Genomic DNA, 23,264 nt, shown 5'->3' on the forward strand with positions numbered 1-23,264 from the left:
GGAAAGGCTCGTCTGGGTTCTCAGTGTGCTCAGTGGTGGCCAGATAAGCTTTACGTACAAGAAGAAAACACAGCAAGGAAGAGGATGATCCTAAGAAGAATGTCACACATCTCCAATGGCTTCGAGATAGACATCTGCAAAACACTAGATCCGGGCTTACCCACTTGACCTCATAGGGCATCAAGCCTGCTTTTTTTTTTTAATTTGGAAATTCAGCGGTATTCCTTACTATTTCAGGTTTTCAGTGATTCCTACCTAGACAAAGGCTCTGTGAGCAGCCTGAATCCCCAAACTGCCCTCTGAAAAACAAAACAACAACAACAACAACAACAACAACAACAACAATCTCCATGACCGAAAAGGTGCAGGATTCTCTCATAAATTTCTAGCAAAAACAGAAGGGAAGAGAGCCAGAAATTGAAATCGTATTCCATTTTACTTGAACTTGGGAAGAACCAGTGAGCAATGGCCTCCCACCCCGTGGCTCCGCACCTCGGCACCATATTGCCAACTCAGGTAACCAGCACATAATTGCGTAGTGCCCTGGGGCCTTATCGCAACATTGTGAGCATGTCAGTGTAGAGAAGCTGAGTTTTGTTTCATTGTTCTGCAGGCTGTGTCGTATTTACAACGTGACTACAAACCAACAATACAGGAAACTGTTTTCTATTTAGAAGTCCATGCTGTGTCTGGTACAGTGTGAGTTTTAGCTTTCCAGAGTTTGGAAGAGAGCCTACTGTCCTTCTCCAGGGTTAGGGTGACATCTAGAGTTGTGCATGTGGTATGTGTCCAGTGAGTGACTCACCAGTTGCCTCCTTCAGGAGGAAGGGTGACAGGAAAGAGATTTTGTTTATTTGTTTACTTTTTTTTTTTTTTTTGGCCTGGGTTGAGGGCTTTGGGGACAATGTGCATGATTTTAGTTTCTTTGTCTTGGCAGGAGCAGATACACAAATGATTCTTGAGGTCCACATTGGGGCTTGCTTATAATCCTTCCAGCTCTGTTCTTACATGTAAATCAGACTTCGTGTGTTTCTGGCTGTATGGGTACCCACCAAGAATTTTGCTGGATAGTTTTAGGTTTGTTCCCCCCTCCCCAATCTGGAAGGCCAAAGAATATTAACAATTCAAAAAATTGGATCTGATATTGTGCCTCAGCAGTCCCAAACCAATCAGAAAACCTCCCAAAGAGTTTCTGAAGGTGCCTGATGGTGACATAAACCAACCAGCTTCGGGGTGAGACGAGATCCATTTTCCACAGCCACAAGAAAGATGTAAACTCTGGATTTTACTAAACCAGGGAAAGCTTCATAAACCCTTTGCCTTCACCAGTACAAAATATGGACCCAGCAACAACTTGTCCATAACCGAAGGACTTGGAAATAATCCCACAATACATAGACGAAGTGCTATTCCAAATTCGGTTAACACACTGTGTATTATTTTTGTTATCAACTTTTCACACCTGTCATCATCCAGTGTCTCAGTAGGGAATAGATTAAAGCTCACAGCATCCGCGAACGCCAGATCATGCTGGGATGGACTTCAGAATTTGCTGCTCAAACACGTGAGGGGGTGGATGGTTTTACTTACCTTCTGGGGGAGGAGCCGGGGCTGCCACTTCATTTTCTAGAAATGAAAAGGACAATGAAAGTGTTAGGCTCGTTTCTCAAGGGTAAGGGCTGTTCCACTCTGTCGGCCATCTTTTTGTACTTGCTGACCGAGGACCAAGGCACGCTGCCTCGAGGTGTGTGTCGTGAGCTGAGGACCTAAACGGCCTGCTAGAGGTGGTATAATGTGACGCTGGAGAGGGCACAGGTGAGGTGGGGATCCAGGCTATACTCGCCACTTAGGTACTCATCCAAGGCTGGGAGGGGTGGTGCACACCTCCAATGCCAGCATTTTCCGAGCAGAGACAGGAGAATTGGGAGTCCAGTGTCATCTTTGGTTACATACTGAGTTCCAGGACAACCAGGGCTATTCAAAATTCTGTCTCAAAATGTAAAAAACAAACAAAACCTCATCTGAGCCAAGTGCAGCACAGGTATTTAATTACTATTGCTAAGTTTGTTGCCCCTGCTCTGGAAAAAAAATGGCCATGGCATTGATTTGATATCAGAGGGCTGCTGTGAGGATGAAAGGGGACCCAGCAAGTGGCAAGCACAGCCTGTGGAGCTTTAAATGAGGTCCCTTTAAGAGATGCCCTTGCGACAAAAGGAAAGGCACCAAGGTGACTGCAGTGTGGTCCTTCCTCATGAGGACACTTTCTGAAAGTCCTCTGGTTCTGTAGCTCCCCATTTCATCACAAGGCAAAGCCCTGGAAACAGAACTAACCCCTTCTCATGAGGGTTTCTTTGAGTGTACATGCCTGGACCTGCGCCTACACTGACCAAGGAGTTCCGAAGCTCAGGGTGTGAGGTTTTACACATGACTTTTGCATATGCAGTAGTACGGAGCAGTGTGGCTGTGCAAGTCTGCTAAAGCACCTTCTGTCAGAGAACACACTATTTCCAAGCAGCCACAGGTGCACCCCAGGATGTAAGAGCATAAAGATGTCCCGGAGGGATTCCTGGCCACCAGAACTGGGTGCTATTGGTTCTGCATGACTGAAGCAGATGTGTTAATTCCAGAACAGCAAGAGGCTGCTGATGAAGACAATCTCCTTTGAAAGCATTTCCTCCTTGATCATTAAATAAAACCCAGAGAAAAGGAAAGTTGTATTTTAGGCAGATAATGGGATCCACGGTGCTTTGTCCTTGTCTAGGACGCCTCCCAGCGGCTTGGCTGTGGGAATACACAGGGCTTTAGCATAGGCAGGCTGGGCTGAGAAAATAACCAATGGATTATGCCATGACAGAAAACAGAAAATGAGCAATTCGGGGGTGTGGGGTGCAACAATGTCTTTTTTAGAACATCATATTTTGTACCTGTTATAAACTTCAATTTGTTAATTTAATTTTTCAAATATTCTGGAGATCAGTAAGTATTTTACTATTTATTAATGAGGGAGAAGATGATAGATAGATAGATAGATAGATAGATAGATAGATAGATAGATAGATAGATAAATGGATAGATAGATAGATGGATGGATAGATAGATGGATGGAGAAATGGATAGATGGATGGATAGATAGATAGATAGATAGATGATAGATAGATAGATAGATAGATAGATAGATAGATAGATAGATAGATAGATAGATATCAAAGGAGAAGAGGTGTATAGCCTTATGTGCTAGCAGAAGATAATGTGGCAGGCTGTGAGGTCATTCACGGGTACAGTGGAAAGGCTTAGGTCCCTTTGGATGCCATTGACAAGGTTTTCATGTCTTTCACCTTGTCTCGGAAAGTATCATTAGTGCCGCTGTCCAGTAGAAGATGAAAGCCTCAGCCTTTTTATTTTCAGAGACCAGAGTGGAGAAATGGAAATCTCGTATGGACAGCTTGGCTCTGGGTGAGCTGTTGAGGCACACGGATGAATAGCAGAGAACCAGAGTGAGAAGCCAGTCTTTCTGACACACTGTCTTTTGGTGTGAGCCATGGCTGCACTATGGCCAAGGACCTCTTCCCGGCCCTTTCTACAGAGAGCGCTGTGTGTGAATAGCAGAGAACCAGAGTGAGAAGCCAGTCTTTCTGACACACTGTCTTTTGGTGTGAGCCATGGCTGCACTATGGCCAAGGACCTCTTCCCGGCCCTTTCTACAGAGAGCGCTGTGTGTCTCCTGATCCTTCCCGCCTGCAGAGTTGCGGCAGCTGTCCACTGTACTCCGGCGGCGGCGTTCCATCCCATTATTCTATCTGAGAAGACCTCCTAGCCACTGGCATGGGGCTCCTCTCTCCAGTGTGGCATCCAAAGCCATGCTTGCATTTTCTTGCTCTTCCCCTTACTGTGCTATGGCAGCCATTCTATTCCGGAGCTGTATTCTCCGTCCACCCTGTGACCTTCCGTCTGCTGAAGGTCACTGTCTTGTTCTGTTCCCCAGTGGGCCTTCTGCCTTTCCTCTGTGACTATGGGGATAGAACTAGGTGGGCTCTGACTCAGTCTACCCTCCTCCACTGTTTCACTTGCATAGGCTTTGTCCATCTTTGTGGCTTCTCTCAAGGCCCTCTGTGCTGTGACATTCTATTCTCCCTTCTTCCCCTGAAGTTCTGTGACCACATCACAATATACTACTTATCAACTGTGGTTTAGCTATTTTCTAACAGTCTCCGTTGGTATACTTGTATCTCCCTTCTTCCCCAATTAAATATTGATAGGGATGCTTTTGAGCTCCCTGGCTTCTCCATGTATTGCTGAGAACACAATAAACACACAGGAAACTAAGTCACAAAAGAGTGGAGAAAGGCTTTATGGATGGTCGTGCGTAAGCACTCAGGCTGAATCGGGCTGCTAGTGTGCCCTCAGCCTTGCTGCTGAGATAAGATCTTTCTACGGAGCTCTGGCTAGCTTTAAACTTTCTGTGTGGCCCAGGCCAGTCTAGAACACATTGCAATCATTCTGCCTCAGCCTCCGAAGTGCTGGGACTCCAAGGATGTATTACCACTCACGGCACAAGGCACATTTCCCAGGGACAGCTAGAGTGCTTTCAAATCCAAGTGGAGCCTTGGGTGAATTCTAACCCAACTCATTAGAATCATCTTGGATGCTGAAGCTCGAGACGTGCCCTGAATAGAAATTGTCCGTCTCCATTCTGTCTGAAGGACCCATGCACTTTGCAGCAGGCCGAAATATAAAACACAAAATGAAAATTTTAGAGCCTTAATTCAACTGCCTCAAATCTGGAGGCCACTGTTCCAACAGCCAGCTGTGACAGACTGTTCAAACTGTGGAAACACTTTAGGCCATTAATGCTAAGCCATTTGCATAAAGTGGAAATGAAAGTTGTATGCCTGCTTGGAAAGGAAATGTGCCCTCTAAAGAACACAAAAAGTTCTTTGTTGTGTGCCCTCTAAAGAACACAAAAAGGTCTCAAGAACAAAAAGTTGCTTTGTAGCCCCCCCCCCCCCAAACAGCAACAACTTACTGACACTGTTACGTTTCGATCTAACTTGTATCGACATTTTTAACTCTAGCAAGTTACTGTCCACGATTACCGATTACCCACTTCCGGCATGGGAACTGAAACCCGGACAGGCCCCACAGTTCATGAAGAGAAGCTAGGCTCTGTACCTTCTTCCCTCCAGGACACAGAAGGAAGTTGGGCCTCCCTACCTTCTTTCCCATCAGGCTAACGGGAGAGCCCAGGCTCTGTAGCAGGGCCGGCTGGCACTTCCGTTCTCAGTTGCTCTGCAGGAGGCTGAAGAAATGAATGGACAGACTTTCCAATATCATTACCTCACGGTCCCCTCATATTGGTCACTGTCAAGGTCACGTAATCTCTTACTCTGTCCCACCTGCAGTAACGTGCCTCAGTTTCCCCGTGAGGAACTAACAACAGAGCCTCCCTCTCAGGGAAGTTGGCGGGAAGGAATGAGTTATACGTCATCACTTCCTGGTTTTTCTTAATTATTTTTACCTGGCCACACCTGAACAAGAAACAAATGTCTGCATATGCCGCTTGTTAAGGATTTGCCTAATTTTCAGGACTGTGGACTTCCCACTGTTAGAACGTGTTTGGAATTGGGCTGGGGTCTGAGGAGGCAGCCAGGGATGGGACAGATGTGCTGGTCCCCTCCACCCTAACTGTAAAGTGGGAACTACTACTAAATTAAGTACAACTCATGGTTAGCATTGCAGTTCACGAGTTAGGTAAGTAGGTCAATCATCAGCCAGTCATCAACTGTACTGAAACAGAAAGGGTAAAGGGGGGTAAATCTCCCCGTCATTTCCAGGGCATTCGCACAAAGAATTCATGTAACTTGGAGGTAATAGGTGACCAGGAATGGTGATAGCCAAGCAGCCTTGACTCAGAAAACCAATCATTTCCAAAGTTTCAGCACCCCCACGGGGTGTCCTTTAACATTACCTATAATGCTGTTCTCTCTCTCTCTCTCTCTCTCTCTCTCTCTCTCTCTCTCTCTCTCTCTCTCTCATGTCTTTGTCTCAGAGAGACCCTGCCATGCTGTCTTGCTGCTAAAATCATTTGCATGCACCCCAAATTCATTGACTGTTCCTGTGACGGTCATTCACTAACAGCAATGTCCCTCACACCCCACTGACAGGGGCGTCCATCAGCCATCACTTGCCCGAGCCCCCACTATGAATGTGGCGGAAGCAAAAGGCTAACAAAAGTGGCCGAGAGAGGAGAGGTCCACGCATGTAAGGAACTCACAGGCAAGTGATTTGTCTGTGAGTATGGCCTTGTTTTCCCTCATTACTCCGTTCTAACAACACTCAGGACGCACTGCCTCCATGGACTCTAGAGCTTCAGAAACTGCCATGTGCCCAGGATCCTGTCACACCATGGATTCTGACTGGAGGTCAGTGCCAAGTTCAGAATCGTGCATTTCTAACAGGCTTGGTAGGCACTGCCTGGGGCTGCAGGTCCACAGCCCACATGTTGAGCGCCAAGGCTCAGCTCAGACCCCTAAAGGTCACCTGTTCCTCCCCCGTTTGGAAGATGGTTGTGAATGCTAAAACATTTACAGTAGCAGGGGACCTTTCTTCCCTCTTTGGTCACAAGCCTCTTGAGGACAAGGCCCGTCTTCTCTTCCTTTCCAAGTTCCACACAGCAGGTGCTCCGTAAATATAGCCGACTGGCAGGCAGTTCCTACCCGCACAAAAGCCCCTTCTCCTCCCTGCCAAGAAATCAAGAACTGTCCCCTGGTGCTCTGTGGGCAGCTTTCTTCAGCTGCATTACCCACAGGGAACACTATGTCTTCCATTGCTGTCCCTCCTGCTGGCTGAGGCTCCCGGGCATCCGCCCAAAGCCATCTTTCAGATTTCATCTTACTGTCATCGCGGGCCTTGCATTTCTTAACAAGGGCAGGAGAGCAAACATGGCCGGGGTTTTGGCTCTCCGGGGACAGCGCACCCCTTCCCTTTCTAAGGAATCTGCCCCCTTTAAAATCTAGGCTGGAAAGGAACTAGAATCAAGGAACCTGCCCCCCCAGTTTCTAGGCAAGTGCCCCCCCAAGTCAGCCATGGCAGGTATGTTGATACCTGGTTCCCCGCGTAGTCATGGCCAAGGTGTACGTCTTTTGCTAAACTCTAAATCTTAAACAAGCGAATAGATACTGACTAAGCCAGATGCCACTAAGTTTCTACCTACTTAAAAGCCAAAAGACCAAGTCTGATCTTTGTGGACCAGCTGGACAAAGGCAGCTTTTTGCCTCTTCTCTTTGTACTTATTCCTTACCAGAAAACGTGCCAATAAGATGGTGTGGAAAAGCAGGGATGTGTACTTTGCTAAAGAAAGAGAAGGAGGAAGAAGGGGTAAGGAGGGGGAAGAGGAGGAGGAAAAGAGGAAGGAATAGCTGGGGGGACAGCACAAAAATGAGGGGATTCTGCAGTAGCGATGAAGCCAGCTTCTGGCTTCCTAGAGCAGAGCGGCTGGTCTTTGATCTTTTCGAATTCATAACAGGCCTTTCCCTTCCTCTGCGATGCTGAAATGCTTTCAAATGCTTGATCTATTTATGGTGGATTTTTCCTATGAGCACCTACTGTAAAAAGCACAGGTATGCCGCCAATGGCATGTCCGCGCAGCTTGTGCCCAGGCATTCTAATTGACGGGCACCGGTGGCAGCCATGAGACAGCCTCCTACGTGGCCTTCAGCTGCTAAAGAAACACGGGGGACCAGAGGCTCCATAAATGGTGCGAGTCTCTCCAGTGGAAGCCGTTTCCGCTTTCAATGCCAAGGGCTCTGTGGTTAGTAACTGGGGAGGTGGGGGTCTGAACTCTTAGGTGGTATTACACTCTCTGTATGTAGGAGTCTGTCCACTAAAGTGGACATAGGCTCACTACCTCTAACAAAGCTATCATACTAGTTCTGCATAATAAAACTATTACATTATTGTATTTTATATTGTCATGTATTTTAACAACACATTATCATTAAAAAATATTCTGTGGACCTTTAGGGATAATTCCATATAAGCTGTCGTGCTAGTTTTACATAATAAAACTTATTACATTGTTGTATTTTATATTTTATATATTTAAACAATACATCATCATTAAAAGTATTCTGTGGCAGGGCGGTGGTGGCACGCGCCTTTAATCCCAGCACTGGGGAGGCAGAGGCAGGCGGATCTCTGCGAGTTTGAGATCAGCTTGATCTACAGAGTGAGTTCCAGGAAAGGCTCAAAGCTACACAGAGAAACCCTGTCTCAGGAAAAAAAAAAAAAAAAAGGATTCTGTGGAGCCTTAGATATAATTTCATTTAATTTTGTATATTATGGAGGACATAATTAATTATACCACATGAATGTTACATGGGTGCAGAGAAGGCAGGAAAAACACATAAAAAATTGTTATCAATGGCTGCTGTGGCTATATGTCTTTTATGGCTTTCATTCTGTCCTCTATTGAGGAAACTTCTAAAAAATGAATCTTCTAAAGCCAGCCTTTGGTAATATGACTTTGAGGACAAAATGGTGTCGTTTGTTTATTTTTGTGATGGAGTCTCACTATGTAGACCAAGCTAGTCTTGCATTCCTCCTATATCCCCCTCATGAGTGCTGGGATTACAAGAGTGGTCCCATGTTCAGACTTAATCATTGTTTATACTGTTTAAACACATATTGTGTGTGTTGTGTGTGTGCACATGTACCAAAGCGTGCATGTGGAGGTCAGAAGGCAGGAGTCGGGTCTACCCTTACACCACTTGGGCCCCAGGTAGTAAATTCAGGTCCTCAGGCTTGGTAGCGAGTACCTTTTTTTTTTTTTTTTTTTTTACCTGATGCGCCGCTGCTGGCCTGTATTTCTTATTCTTGAGATAATATTCTGAGTGTAAAATAGAAAATGTGACTATTTTATATACTGTAAACATCAATGATGTTGACTTTATCCAACCTACTATAATAAGGTCACTTCTGGGAACATAGCAATTTCTCTGTCTTTTTCTGTTAAAAAGACAATGAGCATTTGTTGACAGTGGACCCTGGCACTACATAGTTGATCCACTTGGAACCTCATCATATTGGAAATAGCCTCAATATAAAGCATGGTTTACATGGAGACATTCATCTTACCATTTAGGGAAATATTGACTATATTATTACTGTCACCAAAAAATTAACAAACATTTGATTTATAGGAAATAGTTCTCAGAGTATAGGCTGGGAGTCCTAAGTCCCCAAGATTCTTCTAGAGAGTCTAGAATATCACAGTTATTTCCGTAATTTTAGGATATTATTTACATTTTTCATCCATTGTCTCTTACAAGTAAATAGTGAAGTTTTCCAAAGGACACACACACCCCATGTGATGACATCAGTGTGCTGACAGCTTATAGAATGTGTGTGCATATATTTGTATGCTTGAAACATCTTTTGATTTTTAATTTACTCAAAAATAACAATCAAAAACTGGCCAGTGTCCTCAATCACTGAGAGCGGCTTGCCTGCAGCCCTAGCGACTTCTGAGGTTGAGGATGGAGTTTCGCCTGAGCCTTGGCAACACAGCAAGGTCCTGTCCTACAAGCATAAATAAGCATATATTTGAATATCTGTGAAATATGTATCTGTTTTTTTTGGGTGATGTCTTTTTAATGTGAATAAATTCATGCTATATACTTCATTTGGAGCTTTGATTGATAAAACTGTGAAGCTGCCCTGGGGATTCAGTTCCCAGCACCCACATGGTGGCTCACAACTGTCTGTAACTCCAGTTCCAGGGAATCTGACACTCTCTTCTAGTACTGCATGCCTGTGGTCCTCAGATACACATGCAGACAAAATACTCAGATACATAAAATAATAAATAAATCTTTTTTTAAAAATGTAGCTAGACATGGAGGTACATTCTTTTAATCCCAGTACTCAAGAGGCAGAGGCAGGTTGATCTCTGTGAGTTCAAGGCCAGTCTGGTCTATATAGCAAGCTCTAGGACAGTCAATGCTATGTATTGAGACCCTGTCTCAAAAGAACAAAACTGAACACTGATTTTGGGGGTAGTAACTTGGTTTTCTATGGGCACAATGATAGAGACAAAAGGGTAATGTTGCCCAATATTGCCTCCTCTAACATTCATTTACCTAGCAATTCAATCATCCAGATAACAGCTGCTGACCTGAAAATTTACAACGGCCTCTGGGGAGGAAAACGCTTTGCATCGTGATCCTCTAGCATCCTTCATCCTACGACCCCTGAGCTGTACCAAAGTCTTGAGTGAGCACAGAATGTGGGCCTCGGGGGAGGCAAGCCGGATGCTTAGAGGAGCAACTTTAAGGGGGTGCTCACTTTTAGGTGCCTACCCTGTGTTCGTGTGGCTTGAAAGTGAACGCCTTATTAAATGCTGGCTGTGCTCAAGGTGGCACTAACCCTCTGCAGCTGGATCCATCACCCCACGTGAATAACATCAGAGGGAGGGGTTTCATCCAGTGACGGACAGAACAGCAGGAAAGCTATTAATGACTTGATGTTGATTTAAAAAGCCAGTAATTTGGATTCCTGGGATACCATGTTCCACGATATCTGTAATATAAAGCATCGCTAAATTACATCCACTATGCTTTGTCTATTCTTTTTGGTTTTTGAGATGGAATCTCATGTAGCCCAGGCTGACTTTACACCCGCTGGGTGTCTAAGGATGGCCCATGCTGCTACCTCTGTACTTCTGGATTGCAGACGCACACCACCACACATAGCCCCCACTCTGATTCACTTTTAAACTGTAGAGATTTGTTTTTAAGTACAGGTATATCACATTTAGAAACGTCTCTATCCACTATTGGTTGAAACGCTCAAGATTCCCAGGGTCTAGAAGAAAGCCTACCCTTAGCACTGTGCACAGCCCCACTCTTTAAAGTGACTTAACCCACGTCATCCGGACTCGTCTGCTGTGGCCACATGTTGCTGAAGACTGCACCCTAAGGGACGGATTCTGAAGATTTCAGTGGCTCTCGCTTCAGCCTGATGGAAGTTCCCTAAATCCACAGGGATTTTTTTTAAACCTTCGGTTAGCTTGTGTTTTTGTCTGAATTATTCATGTTTTAGCTCATGGTGCCGTTCCACACTGAAAGAGGATGAAGACGCAGGCATTTTTACATAGCAACAAGTAGAAGATGTTTCACCCAGTACAACAACTTGCTTCTTTAATCTCTTGCTTCCAAGACAATCAAAGGGAGGTCAGAATGGTCCAGACAGGGACAGCCATTGGGTAAAGCCGGACTCAACTTGAAGGAATTGAAATACTTTAGCAATCATCAAAAGGAGATTATTTCACAGGTGATTTCATTGTCAATATTTTTCTCTCTAAGTTCCCCACTGTGCCTTTCCCTGGGGTCTGTTTTATTGACTCCCGTTTGTAGTCAGATGTTGTGGGATTAAAAACCTCTTCAAGACCTTCTTCCAAGCGCCTGCTGGGGCTCACTTTGGTTGACTTTTTAAAAATAGAGGAAAGAGAGTCCTGACGCCAGACGGAGCCATAAAGAGAAGATTCCAGAACAATAAACATGGTGGCACTCGATTTGTTGTTACCCATCACATGCACATGCAGTCAAGACCATCTCCTTATGCAATTACCTGAGAAAAATTCAGAGTCAGGAAGACCGACCCCTGAAGGCAGCTCTGTGTAGAGAAATCTAAAGTCCCTCAAACCCAAGTCAAGTCATAACTGTTGGTGACAGTTATAGGCTCAGCTACTCAAGGTGACATTTTCATCTAAGTGGAGAAGGTCATACCCCTGCAACAGAGCAATAAAGAAATAGCTTGGTGTACTTTTCTTTCTGTCAGCCGGAGACCCCTTCACACCATCCATTTCAGTGGGAACACAACAGAGACCCTGGAGTGTCTCTGTTGTGTTCCCACTTTTTTTGAATTGGGTTAAAACTAAGATGTTTCACTTTGAGTAAAATGAGGGCATGCTCCGGGTGACAACGATGGCCATCATAATGATTCCTGCTCTCAAACTATGTGGCTTTGCCTGCCTGTAATCCCAGCTCTCAAGAGACAGAGACCAGAGGACTGCCAAGTTCAAGGCCGTCCAGGGCTCCACAGAAAGAACCAGGCTAGCGAAAGCTACATAGCAAGACTCTGCTTCCAACAAACAAACAAAAACCACCTAAAACAAAACAGAAGACAACCTTTTCTGGTCATGTGTTACAAATATTAACAAAGGTTAAGAGGGAACAGACATTGTCACAGCCTAGGCTGTTGGAAAAACAAAGCTGAGATCACATGCACAGTTCTGGGCTCACTGCTTGCAGTCTTGCTGTATGGTGGGTCATGTTCTGAACACTTTACCTGATTTGTTTCCATTTTTACAAATACCTTGTGAGTCGGGTATCATTTTAGTCACAGTTTAGACGTAAGAGAATCAAGGCATAGAAAGTATATGGAACTCAGTATATGGTTCAGCAGGAATTTAAGCTATCTAGACTGTTCATGCACATTATCCAGTAACGTTTTAGTGAGAATGTTATTTAATAGGCATAAAGAAAGGCTGAATAAGCCAGGTGGTGGTGGCACATGCCTTTGATTCCAGCACTCAGGAGGGCAGAGCCAAGCGGATCTCTGTGAGTTCGAGGCCAGCCTGGTCTACAGAGTGAGCTCTAGGAAAGGCACCAAAACTACACAGAGAAAACCCTGTCTCAGAAAAACAAAAGGAAAGAAAAGAAAACAGAGAAAGGCTGAATACAGGACAATCTTAAAGACATCCAACTACAAACACGATAAACTAAAATGTTCAATTCTATGAATAAGCGAACTTTTGATATAAATAGAACATCGACCACCATGTGACATTTTATAAAAGGCAAAGATATAAGCAGAGCATTCCTGGGGAGTTTTAAGAAGAGATTTGACACTATCTGGAGATGACCTGAATGATTTTGAAAAAAGAAAATGTTTCGCCTAAATAGGCAAACACAAGTCAAAAAGTGAGTAAGACAAACCCTAAGACCTAATACCTGACATGCATTGTAACTCTAGATATTACATCTGTGTGCCACACTGGCCCACACAGAGGTTCTTGGGGAGCAGAGAAGGGCAAAAGTCTTATCAGAGTGGATTTAAACTTGAAAGGCAGAGTGAAAGTCAGATTACTGTCTGTTTCTTGTGAACTCATTTTAGAGAGAGAAACAAGCATGGGGTGGATAGAATGAGCCTCATCTGCTCTCTGTCAAGACAGTCAACTCACACCTGCCCAGATGAGATCGAAAAGCTCACCCTGGAAGCACATGTGAAGACTCTAAGAGCTCTGTCCTGCGAGTGGGACCACCCTGAAATCTGGCCTGCTACCTATCTGTCTGGCTGTGTAAATGCGGTCTGTGTGGGTTAAAGCTGACCCTGTTCACCCGGAACAAGCCTGGGTGGGACAAGACAATAGCATCACTTTGGTTTAGGAAGGCTGTCTGCTAAAAAAAAAAAAAAAAAAAAAAAAAAAAAAACTATGGGGAGGTGTGGTGGTATTGTGTTCTCCAAAATATTGTGTACTCTAATAAATTTATCTGGGGTCAGAGAACAGACAGCCACTAAATACAAAGGCTAGAAAATGGTGGCACTCACACCTTTAATCCTAGCATTCCAGAGATAGAAATCCCTCTGGATCTCTGTGAGTTCAAGGCCACATTGGAAATAGCCAAGCATGGTGACACACACCTTTAATCCCAGAAAGCCAGCCTTTAATCCCAGGAGTGGTGGTAGAAAGCACAAAGATATATAAGGCGTGAGGACCAGAAACTAGCAGCATTTGGCTGGTTAAGCATTTGGCTGGTTCAGCATTCAGGCTTTTGAGCAGCAATTCAGCTGAAAGCCATTGGGATGAGGACTCAGAGGCCTCCAGTCTGAGGAAACAGGACCAGCTGAGGAATTGGCAAGGTGAGATAGCTGTGGCTTGTTCAGCCTCTCTGATCTACCAGCATGGACCCCAATAACTGGCCTCGGGTTTGATTTTATTAATAAGAACCTTTAAGATTCATGCTACAGGGAGGGGGTCATAGTCTCTCTGTTTATGAAACAATTTGCTGCCTCTGGGAAGTGTCAAAGTCTTGGTTCTTTTTCATAATCTGATCTTTGCTCATCACTGTGTTCTCAATTTTGAGGAAATGGCTCTTGAATAAGAGCTGGACTCTTCACAATTTACTGAACTCAGAACACACAATTCAGGAGCTGTCTTCCTGGGAAATTATTGGGCTTCTCCAGGATGCATTACCCTGAACCAACCAAAGGGTTTCAGAAAAACAAAACAAAACAGACTTATCTGTCAAGAACGGGCATCAGGTGATGATAAGGCAGGGCTAATTTCTTATTGCTGGAATTTCACCCTGATATTGGTTATCTAACACGCACAAGCATACTTAGAGATGTGACCTAGCATGAGATTCGGCACAGGAGTCACTGATGGCCAAGAGTACTTAGTGTCACTTAATGGAGCCTTCCTAGAGGTACTGAGGAAGGAGTTTAGGTAAAAATAGGCAAGTTTCATAATAAGAAAGTCTTCTTTACAGATCCATAAAGACTCTAAATTGACATTTTAAAATAAACTGGTCATAAGAAATTTAAGGAAAGAGACCAAGCATGCTTGCTAGTCTGTAAAAGCAAGAGCAATAATTACACAGCTACCTCTTCTCAAAGATCCCTAAGATTTAGGAGAATATATTTGCAAGAAGATTGCAGAAGATTGTTTCATTCAATTTTTTTTTGTTTTGTTTTGGTTTTTGAGACAGGGTTTCTCTGTGTAGCTTTGCGCCTTTTCCTGGAACTCACTTGGTAGCCCAGGATGGCCTCAAACTCACAGAGATCCGCCTGCCTCTGCCTCCCAAGTGCTGGGATTAAAGGCGTGCGCCACCGCCGCCGCCGCCGCCGCCGCCGCCACCACCACCCGGCTTCATTCAAATTTTTAAAGAGACTTCAGTTTGGGTAGCTTATTCCAACATGGATGGACTTTAAAATTGCTGTCAATAAGGAACCACGTGTGTGTGCCCAGGGACACTGAAAGTGAATATTTGAAACACGGATAAGATGATGCAGGTAATACTAGTACTGGAGAGGCTGAGGGAAGAGAGATGGTGAGTTCAAGGCCAGCTTGAGCTACACAGTGAGACACTATTTAAACAAAAATTAAAGTGTTTCAAGGCCAGAGCCATGTCTCAGACCAAAAATAAAGCAAGGCACGGAGAAAGTCTAAGTCCTTGACAGGTTTCCTTCCCTCAAGCTTCCCGGAGAAGCAGACAGCATTTGGCCATCTTACCTCTTGACTTCTCTGCTTTTTGAAATTCCTTGGAAGCAAGAGGGGGAACTCCTTCGCACGCCCTGGATGAGAGCAAGGACACAATTTGTTTTCCTATAGTTTTTAAAGTGTTTTATTTAGAGAGCTTGAGAGGAAAGAGTCACCCGGTCCTTTATTTATCTCCCTGACAGGTGCAGTGGGATGATCATAAAAGCAGACACTGAGAAAGAAGAATTCTGCCAAGCATTAAGCCTCCCCAGGGTGTATTTCCCCAGAGCATTCCTTCATACACGCACAGCCCATGCCTGCACTGTGAAGCACCAGTGCGTCAAGGCAGCTCTTTTCTGAGCGGGCTGGGTGGGTGGAGGGGGTGAGGTAATACTATAGTACTTATTCATATATCTTCTTCTTGACGTTTCATAGATCTTCTCCGAGAATAGCATCTTACTCTGTAGCCCAGGTTAGCCTTGAAGTTTCCACTCTCCTAGTCAGCCTCCTGAATGTTGGGGGTATAGACTCGTGTCACCTCAACACACCTCACGATGTAGCTTGCACACGCCTCATTCGAGCTTTTTATTTGATCTACATGCTCATGCAGAGTTAGAAGGGAAACAGTTGCTCTCCATTTAAAAAAAAGAAATGCCTCCTCCTTTCTCCTCTGTTCTTCTATCTTGTTTCCTATACATTAACTTCCCCCTAATTTAAGAAATATATATATATATATATATATTCACATGTATATATTCACATATATTTGATTTCCCGAATCAAGTTTATTTGGGGACTTCAGATAAGCCACCCAGTGGCTTGCATGTGGAACCTGAAGGTCAGTGAGTAAATACGAGAGGGAGGCGTCCCGTCACCGGGCTCCTTTTCTGACGATGACTAAGCCCAGAGTCATGCTTAGAAATAGGCAAGAGGTGAAGGATGCCACTTTAGTTTCAGATTGGTTTTTATGCTCCGCAGAACTTTAAGATGTTCTAGGGACCGGGAAAGAAAAGTAGAGGAAGTGGGGAAGGCTGCTGGACTGAAAAAGATCTCTGTGCCCATGTTCCCTCCTGTTCCCACCAAAAATGACCCAAGAGCACACAGCAGATACTTTACATTGAGTGTCCATGCAGCGGAAGAGCCCTGGCTTTGATTCCGGAAGTTATCGAATACACCTTTACAATTGCAGTCATAAACGGCCCTCTGCTTGTCCTGTGTCTTGAGTGTTCAAGAAAGGATCCAACGTGAAAGGAGAAAATGTTGACAATGCCAACAGGTATTTTGATGGATGCACAGGACCAAAAGGAACTATTGATTTCTTCTGATGAGTTACATATGCAAAATGTAATAGCACCCGATATGTGACAAAGCAAAGGTAAAATTCATGATGAGGCCTCAACTCAACATGTGAGAAAAGAATTTTTCAAGAGAGCATAGAATCTAACAGTTAACCATTACATGCAGATTCTAAAGAGTCAGGCCTTGTGGCATTCATCATTACATGCTGCAGAAGTACAATAATTTTTATGTGTTTAAGCATCATTTGTATTACATTTATAATTTTATTACATTTTATTTAATGAGTGTGTGCATGTATGTGTCTGTGTGTTTGTCTGTCTGTGTGTGTGTGTCTGTCTGTGTCTATGTGTGTGTGTGTGTATCTGCCTGTCTGTCTATATGTGTGTGCTTCTCTGTGTGTGCATGTGTGTGTGTCTGTGTGTCTGTCTGTCTTTGTGTATATGTATGTATGTATGTATGTGTCTGTGTGTGTGCACGTGTGTGTCTGTCTGTGTGTGTCTGTCTGTCTCTCTGTGTGTCTGTCTGTGTGTGCATGTGTGTGTCTGTCTGTGTCTCTGTGTGTATATGTATGTATGTATGTATGTATGTGCGTGTGTCTGTGTCTATGTGAGCCTCTGTGAGCATGTGGAGGTCAGAGGACAGCTTTGTGGGAGCTGGCTCTCTCCTCTCACCAAGTGGGTCTCATGGGTGGAACTAAGGTTGTCAGGTTCTGCAAGTGCCTTTCCCTGCTGAGCAGCCTCGCCAACCCCATAATATTTTTAAACTAATAAAGATTCTATCCCAAGAAGAAACACTCTTAAAATTTCTTAATTTTGTGTTGATAGTTTCTTTTTGACAGGAAAAAGAAAATTTTCCAGAGGCAGTTTATTTCTTTACACACCAGGACCCAGAGCGGCAATTATCCTTGAAGGACTGAAGAAGCCACCTTATCTATCTGTCTGAAATGGAGCACGGTAGTGCTTAATTAATAGTTGATATGTAAATGAATCCATTAGCAAGGCACTCTGGGAGATTCCTAACAACAGACGCTTCCTTTCAGCATCTTTTCTCACCATCTGATTAGACAAATATAATGGCTTCAGAGTCTATGTGAACACAGAGCGTAGGATAGGTCCATGGGGTGAATAACACAGTTGTCCGAGCGCATCAGCAGCTGATGAAACAGGGAGGAGACAGTGGGAAGTAGTTACTGTTGCTCTAGGCAAGGATGGAGCTCAATAGCAGAGCACACACCCAGCATGCGTGAGGCCCTGGATTTGACCCTCAGCACCACCCAGGGGAAAAGATGCTTTCTGTTTCCAAATGGAGTCCTTGAGATAGCCAAAATATTTTCATACAGACTAATTCTTTCCACTAGACTTCCTCCTTGAGGTCCAAAGCTGCACCTGTCTTTCTCATCCTCAGAATGACCCACTCCCTGAAGAACTGACATAACATTCCCAGAATTAGGCCACTGCAGGTTGGAGGCACCTTTGGGTGCTGAAAACTCCGTCTCTTTGCCAGATCCTGTCAAGGCTCACAGCAGTAGTCCAGCCCTTCTGGGCATGGCGTTCCCAGCTGGGGAGGAGAAGGCAGATCCCTAGGGCTGGAGGAGCCGGTTCCTTGGGTGAATATCTGCAGGTAGTTCTGAAGCATGGCCGGTTTATTCTTGGTGCTGTCCTTCAGAGGGCAGCTTCCACGCAACAAGACAACCGTGGTTACATGAAATCATCGAAACAGTGTAGCCGCTTCAGACCAGCACAGCCATTACCACATTCTTCAGGATGTAAATGACTGATTGCCAAAAGCAGCAGTTTCATCAAGGCAAGCTTGGGACACAGCTCCTTTAACAATCAGTTCTGCTGGTAAGGGAATTAAAAAAAGGAAATCGCTGTACTTCCTCGATGGGTTTTAAATATATCAGTGATGCTTTTTGGGATGCCACTTCTCACCATCCAAATTTAAACTAAGCAAAGAATCTATGGGTATAAAATTACTATCCTGGGTGGAGGGCTCCTACACAGAATACCAAAAGTACTTTGACAGCAAAAGAAACTCGTGGAGACTTTAGTATTCATGTAGATTTATTTTTCAAATAGATAAAACATATAGTATAAATATATATGAGAGGAAAAATATGGTGTCTTCTTCCTAGCTCTGTAATTTCCTTCTCTCTAAGTGTAGAAGAGATTGGATCAAGTTGCCAAACCAAACACAAAACTCCACTGCATCCAGCAGGCAGAATCATTTAATTCGCTTAATCGGTCCTGTAGCCTAGAACCTTACTAATTAATCTTCCAGCTTTCTTGTTCTTTTCAGTTGGGATGTCAAACAACAAATGAAATTCAGAATAATTAAAGTAATCTTCTGTTTTCAATTGGGAATCAGAAAAGGCATTTCATCCAAGTAAGCCTCCAAGAGGCAAGTCAAGTGACCCATCAGATAAAAGGGACATTTAATACACATGTAAATCATTTGCATCACAAATAAGACACTTTTGATAAAGTGTTAGACACACTTCCCCACAGCTGGGATTAAGTTCCCATATTAATGCATGCATTTGGTGTGGTTATTTTGGGAGGAAGACTTCATCCATCAATGCTCTCCACCGCTAAGTAGAGCCAACCTGTAACTGATCACCCCAACCTGTCAGCACTGACTCCCTAATTACATAAAGAAAAACACTTAAAAGCCTCTTCACAATTTGGTTAGTATCTCAACTTCATTTCAACATGTGGCATCTTTTTCAAAGTACTTCAAAATAATGGTAACAAGCACTTTTAAGAATTAAAAATGAAGCAGAGAGCCTAAATATTTTTTTATGTTCTCTGCTAATCTTGTGTGTGTGCATCTGTGAGTGCCTAAAAGTATGCTTTTATGTGCAGAGGAGAAAAAAAAAAAAGATTAAGAAGCCCCGATGAAACTGATCTGATTTAAATATTTATATTTTGTATTAGTCCCAGAGAAGCCAAGCATCAGAAACTTGGCTTGAAACTCAAAGGTATTCCTCTCCTCTGTAATCGTTAGTAAAGGATGAAAGATTTATATCATCTGAAGAGAAACCAGAGTGTGAGATGATATTTACAAAAGATGTTTCTACTAAAAATTAGTTGATATAGTTGTGTGATAATGTGCATTTCACTATTTTCATAGTCATTTACACCAACTTGTTTACATTATTGACTAGCAATTTTAAAATATTGATCTTTTTATAAAAAGGAGAGAATTTTCTTCTAATGAAGACTATTCCTTAATTATTTTTCTTTTTTATTCTCAATTTTTTTTTTCAGAGCTGAGGACCAAACCCAAGCGCTCTACCACTGAGCTAAATCCCCAACCCCTTGATTGTTTTTTTTTTAAAGACTAAATATTTTGAAATTGTACATAGCAAAACTCAGGAGCGGGTTCAATCGACCAGTCATTATCAGAAAGATTTCCTTTTCAAGTAAGAATTTCAAAGCTGAGTTCCCAAAGCAACAATCAAATCCATCTGTATATTTTAAATGGCTCCCTGTGGGAAAAAAAATAGTAAAACTACAAATAATATCACACATTCTTATTTGAAGACTTGACCACATTTATCAAATGTTTGAGAAGGCATCCCACACACCCCACCCCTGCGCACGGCAAACAAGGTGGAAATTTTGAGAAACAAAGTAAGAAAATAAGCTTGAAAATGCAGCCTCCTCCCCACGAACAGTTAATATCTTTGATCTAAGCATTTTAAAGACCTGTTAAAATTGAAGAATAGAATTTTCACTTAATCATTGGAATCAATACTGCTTTATAAACTCTATCAGATGTTTCTCAGTTGATTATATAGTCTTATATTTTTCTTCTGGCCTTTTCATACTCGAGAATTTTATCTTTGCATCCCAGTCATTCTACTGTTTTATAGTCTGCCTAAAAAAAGAATCAGAGACCTGTTCAAAAATAAACACCAAAAATACATATTAAAGAGTATAACAAGATTTATGGGTGTTCTTACCCTCTTTCTTAGTGGGTTCTGGCATGACCACAAGAAAAGGTTGCTCTCCTGAGAGTTTTCTCCCTCCTGCACCACTTGACAGAAACCCCAAGAAGAGTGGAGAGACGTGCGGGTCAGTGTGACAAGCAGCTGCAGAGGTAGGGAACGCTTTTATACAGCCTCCCGACATCAATCATGTTGGCGCCTCCCTTCCTCGGCACAGGGATGCTGAAACCTGACAGCCCTGGGACCTTGCTCACATCTGTTGTCTGTGCTCGGCTCCCTCGCCTGCTGGAAGGAATCTCCTGCCCCTCTCTGTGTGGCAGATGCGAGCACCTCTAACTTTCTAAATTCAGCCGTAGCCTCGTGCTCTTGCCTGTTCTTTTCTGTCCCACGGACGGATGCATGTGCGGACTCAGCAGCGCACGGAGGCTTCTGAGTCATAAAATAAATACATGACAGTCATACACACACGAGCCTGGCTTCTCTCTTAGTTTTCACCAAGACTTGAAAGAAAAAAAATGATATATTAAGATGACCATTTTTATTCCCTTAGATGTTCATTTTCCTTATTTCCTAATTACTGAAATTAAAATTTTTGTATTGTATTTCTACACCAATGTTAATCAGTTAAACTGAGTTCCAAGTTAAATATCTTGTTTTGTTTTCTCTACCAAGAATAGCAAAGGTGTCTCTTAAAGGATACATTGCATTTGCATTTTTTTCGAGAAATATTCTTTTAAAAATTACAAGCATTTATAAAAGAATGAAGCAAGGAGATATGCTCCTACGTGCGTAGGACTTACACTAGTGTAACTTACACTGACTATAAAATCATGTTTTCCAATTCCACTTTTGTGAAATGTGCAGAACATATAAACATATAGCGTTGGAACACAGCTTAGTGGTTTCCACAAGCCAGGAGAAGCAGAGTTAGAACTCAGTGCTCATGAAGGCAAGACTCCTTCTGAAGATGATGAAAATGTTCCAGAACTGGAGTGTGGGAACGTTTGCATGGCTTTGTGGATACGTGGGGCACGGGTAAAGGAAGTCGGATAAACCAGAACACCACGAACAAATAGAGAGGAAACAGAAAGGCGATTATTAAGATGGGAAATGGGTCAGGCGGTGGTGCACACCTTTAATTCCAGCACTCAGGAGGCAGAGGCAGGTGGATCTCTGTGAGTTCGAGGCCAGCCTAGTTCACAGAGTTCCAGGACAGCCAGCTACATACAGAGAAACCCTGTTTCAAAAAACAAACACAAACTAATAAATAAATACTAGTTTTCTGGCAGACAGGCACAGAAAACCTAACCTAAGACAGTCGCAGGAGGTATCAGACTTGGTCGCTTTCTCCTGAAACTCTAGAGGATCTAGTGAGAAACATGACCTACCAAAGGGCTCCATTAAACAGGCATTCTCTGTTTTCATCATCCATATGCATGGCACCTCAGACCAAGGGCTAAAATCTGCTTAGATGGAAAGTCATCCATGTGTATGCCCTTAATGGTGTGTGTATTTGATATAACTTGTCCCGAAGCAACCACATTGTCTCTGTTTATCTCCCTTGTGGCTGAGATACAGCTGGTCGGACTTAGTTCTAACAAGCACCGTGCCAAGCTAAGTTTTCATATATGGATGGGAACTCGACTGAGCACGCCATGGCATCATGAGTTTGCTATGTGGGAAGAGGGGGAGGCAGCTAGACGGCCCTCTCAGTGACTATAGTCTGTAAAGAAAGCCTTCTCTAGTTCTGCTGAACACACCATGTGCTTTTCAAACAGATTCTTTCAGATGACAGCCTGTTAATGTCAACCACAGAATGGCCTGTTCCGACAGACTGACTTAGACAGACATGGCTTGAAAGAAGGACATAGAGAGCTCCCTGTGTCTTTTATGGGGATGCCAGTCACACAGGAAACTAGTTAAGGCATCTAGGGTCCTTAGGTTCTGTTTGTGGACCTGGTGTAATCCAGCCGGGATGCTATAAGGAAGTCTGGTGGCCAATCTGTGCCTCAGTTTCCTCTTGCGTCAAATAAAGGATTTTAAAACTATTCTCAGAGGTCCGCTATGCCTCTAACATTGTGATGTTTGTTGCGGCAGAAGGCCCTAAAAAGGAATCCCTTTCCCAGCATTCCCAGCACACTGAGCATTTCGTGTGAAATGGACAGAGAGGCAGAGTGTTGTGCGGCAGAAGAACGTTTATGAGATGGGCAGATTTCACACACGCTGCAAAGGAGCTGCAGTGCCGTCCTTGGCTTCAGCAGAGGCCCCGTGGGCTTTTAATACACGGATCATTTTACTGAGCAAGCACATGCCAGGAAATACTGCAGTCCTCGGAGAAAGTATTTGATGACCCGGGGAACTTTTTTGGTAACAAGGGACTTCACTACAAAGAAGAAAACGCTGTTGGAGGAATTGAAAGGATAGACAAGTTCCAAGATAAATACATAACCACACAGTTTACCAGGCAGTTACTGTGGAATTTTAAATTAGGATACGGGTATTTGAAGACTCTTGGAGAAGGGAAAATGGTCAACAGGGCTCTCCCCCTTCCTTTGGTTAAATGCTTTGCTTTGTTGAATTTGTGTGTGTGTGTGTGTGTGTGTGTGTGTGTGTGTGTGTGTGTGTGTGTGTGTGTGTTATTGGGGAGAAGTTGGCTAACCATAACACGCACACACACACACACACACACACACACACACACACACACACACACACGGCTAGCAACAGTTCAATCAAGAAAGAAACACTTCTTTC

The 23,264-nt window shown here is 43.6% G+C and overlaps 1 protein-coding gene across 16 annotated transcripts in view; it reads right to left on the reverse strand.

The window, feature by feature from the left end:
* Mybpc1 (myosin binding protein C1) overlaps positions 1–20,899 on the reverse strand; it is an 85,499-nt gene extending 64,600 nt beyond the window's left edge. For 6 of the 16 annotated variants that reach the window (XM_076554585.1, XM_076554582.1, XM_076554581.1 and 3 more), the window contains exons 1-2: positions 20,526–20,757; positions 1,591–1,626 (exon numbers count right to left, since the gene is read on the reverse strand). In XM_076554585.1, coding sequence (XP_076410700.1) covers positions 1,591–1,626; positions 20,526–20,694 — 205 coding nt within the window. In that variant the 5' untranslated portion in view covers positions 20,695–20,757. Of the gene's footprint in view, positions 1–1,590; positions 1,627–20,525 lie in introns of all 16 variants that reach the window. The other 10 variants (XM_076554587.1, XM_042263127.1, XM_006979840.4 and 7 more) reach the window with 5 other exon arrangements.
* Between the last annotated feature and the right edge of the window lie 2,365 nt (positions 20,900–23,264).

Source organism: Peromyscus maniculatus, chromosome 18 (assembly GCF_049852395.1).
Source record: "Peromyscus maniculatus bairdii isolate BWxNUB_F1_BW_parent chromosome 18, HU_Pman_BW_mat_3.1, whole genome shotgun sequence".
In the NCBI taxonomy this organism is placed as follows: domain Eukaryota; kingdom Metazoa; phylum Chordata; class Mammalia; order Rodentia; family Cricetidae; genus Peromyscus; species Peromyscus maniculatus.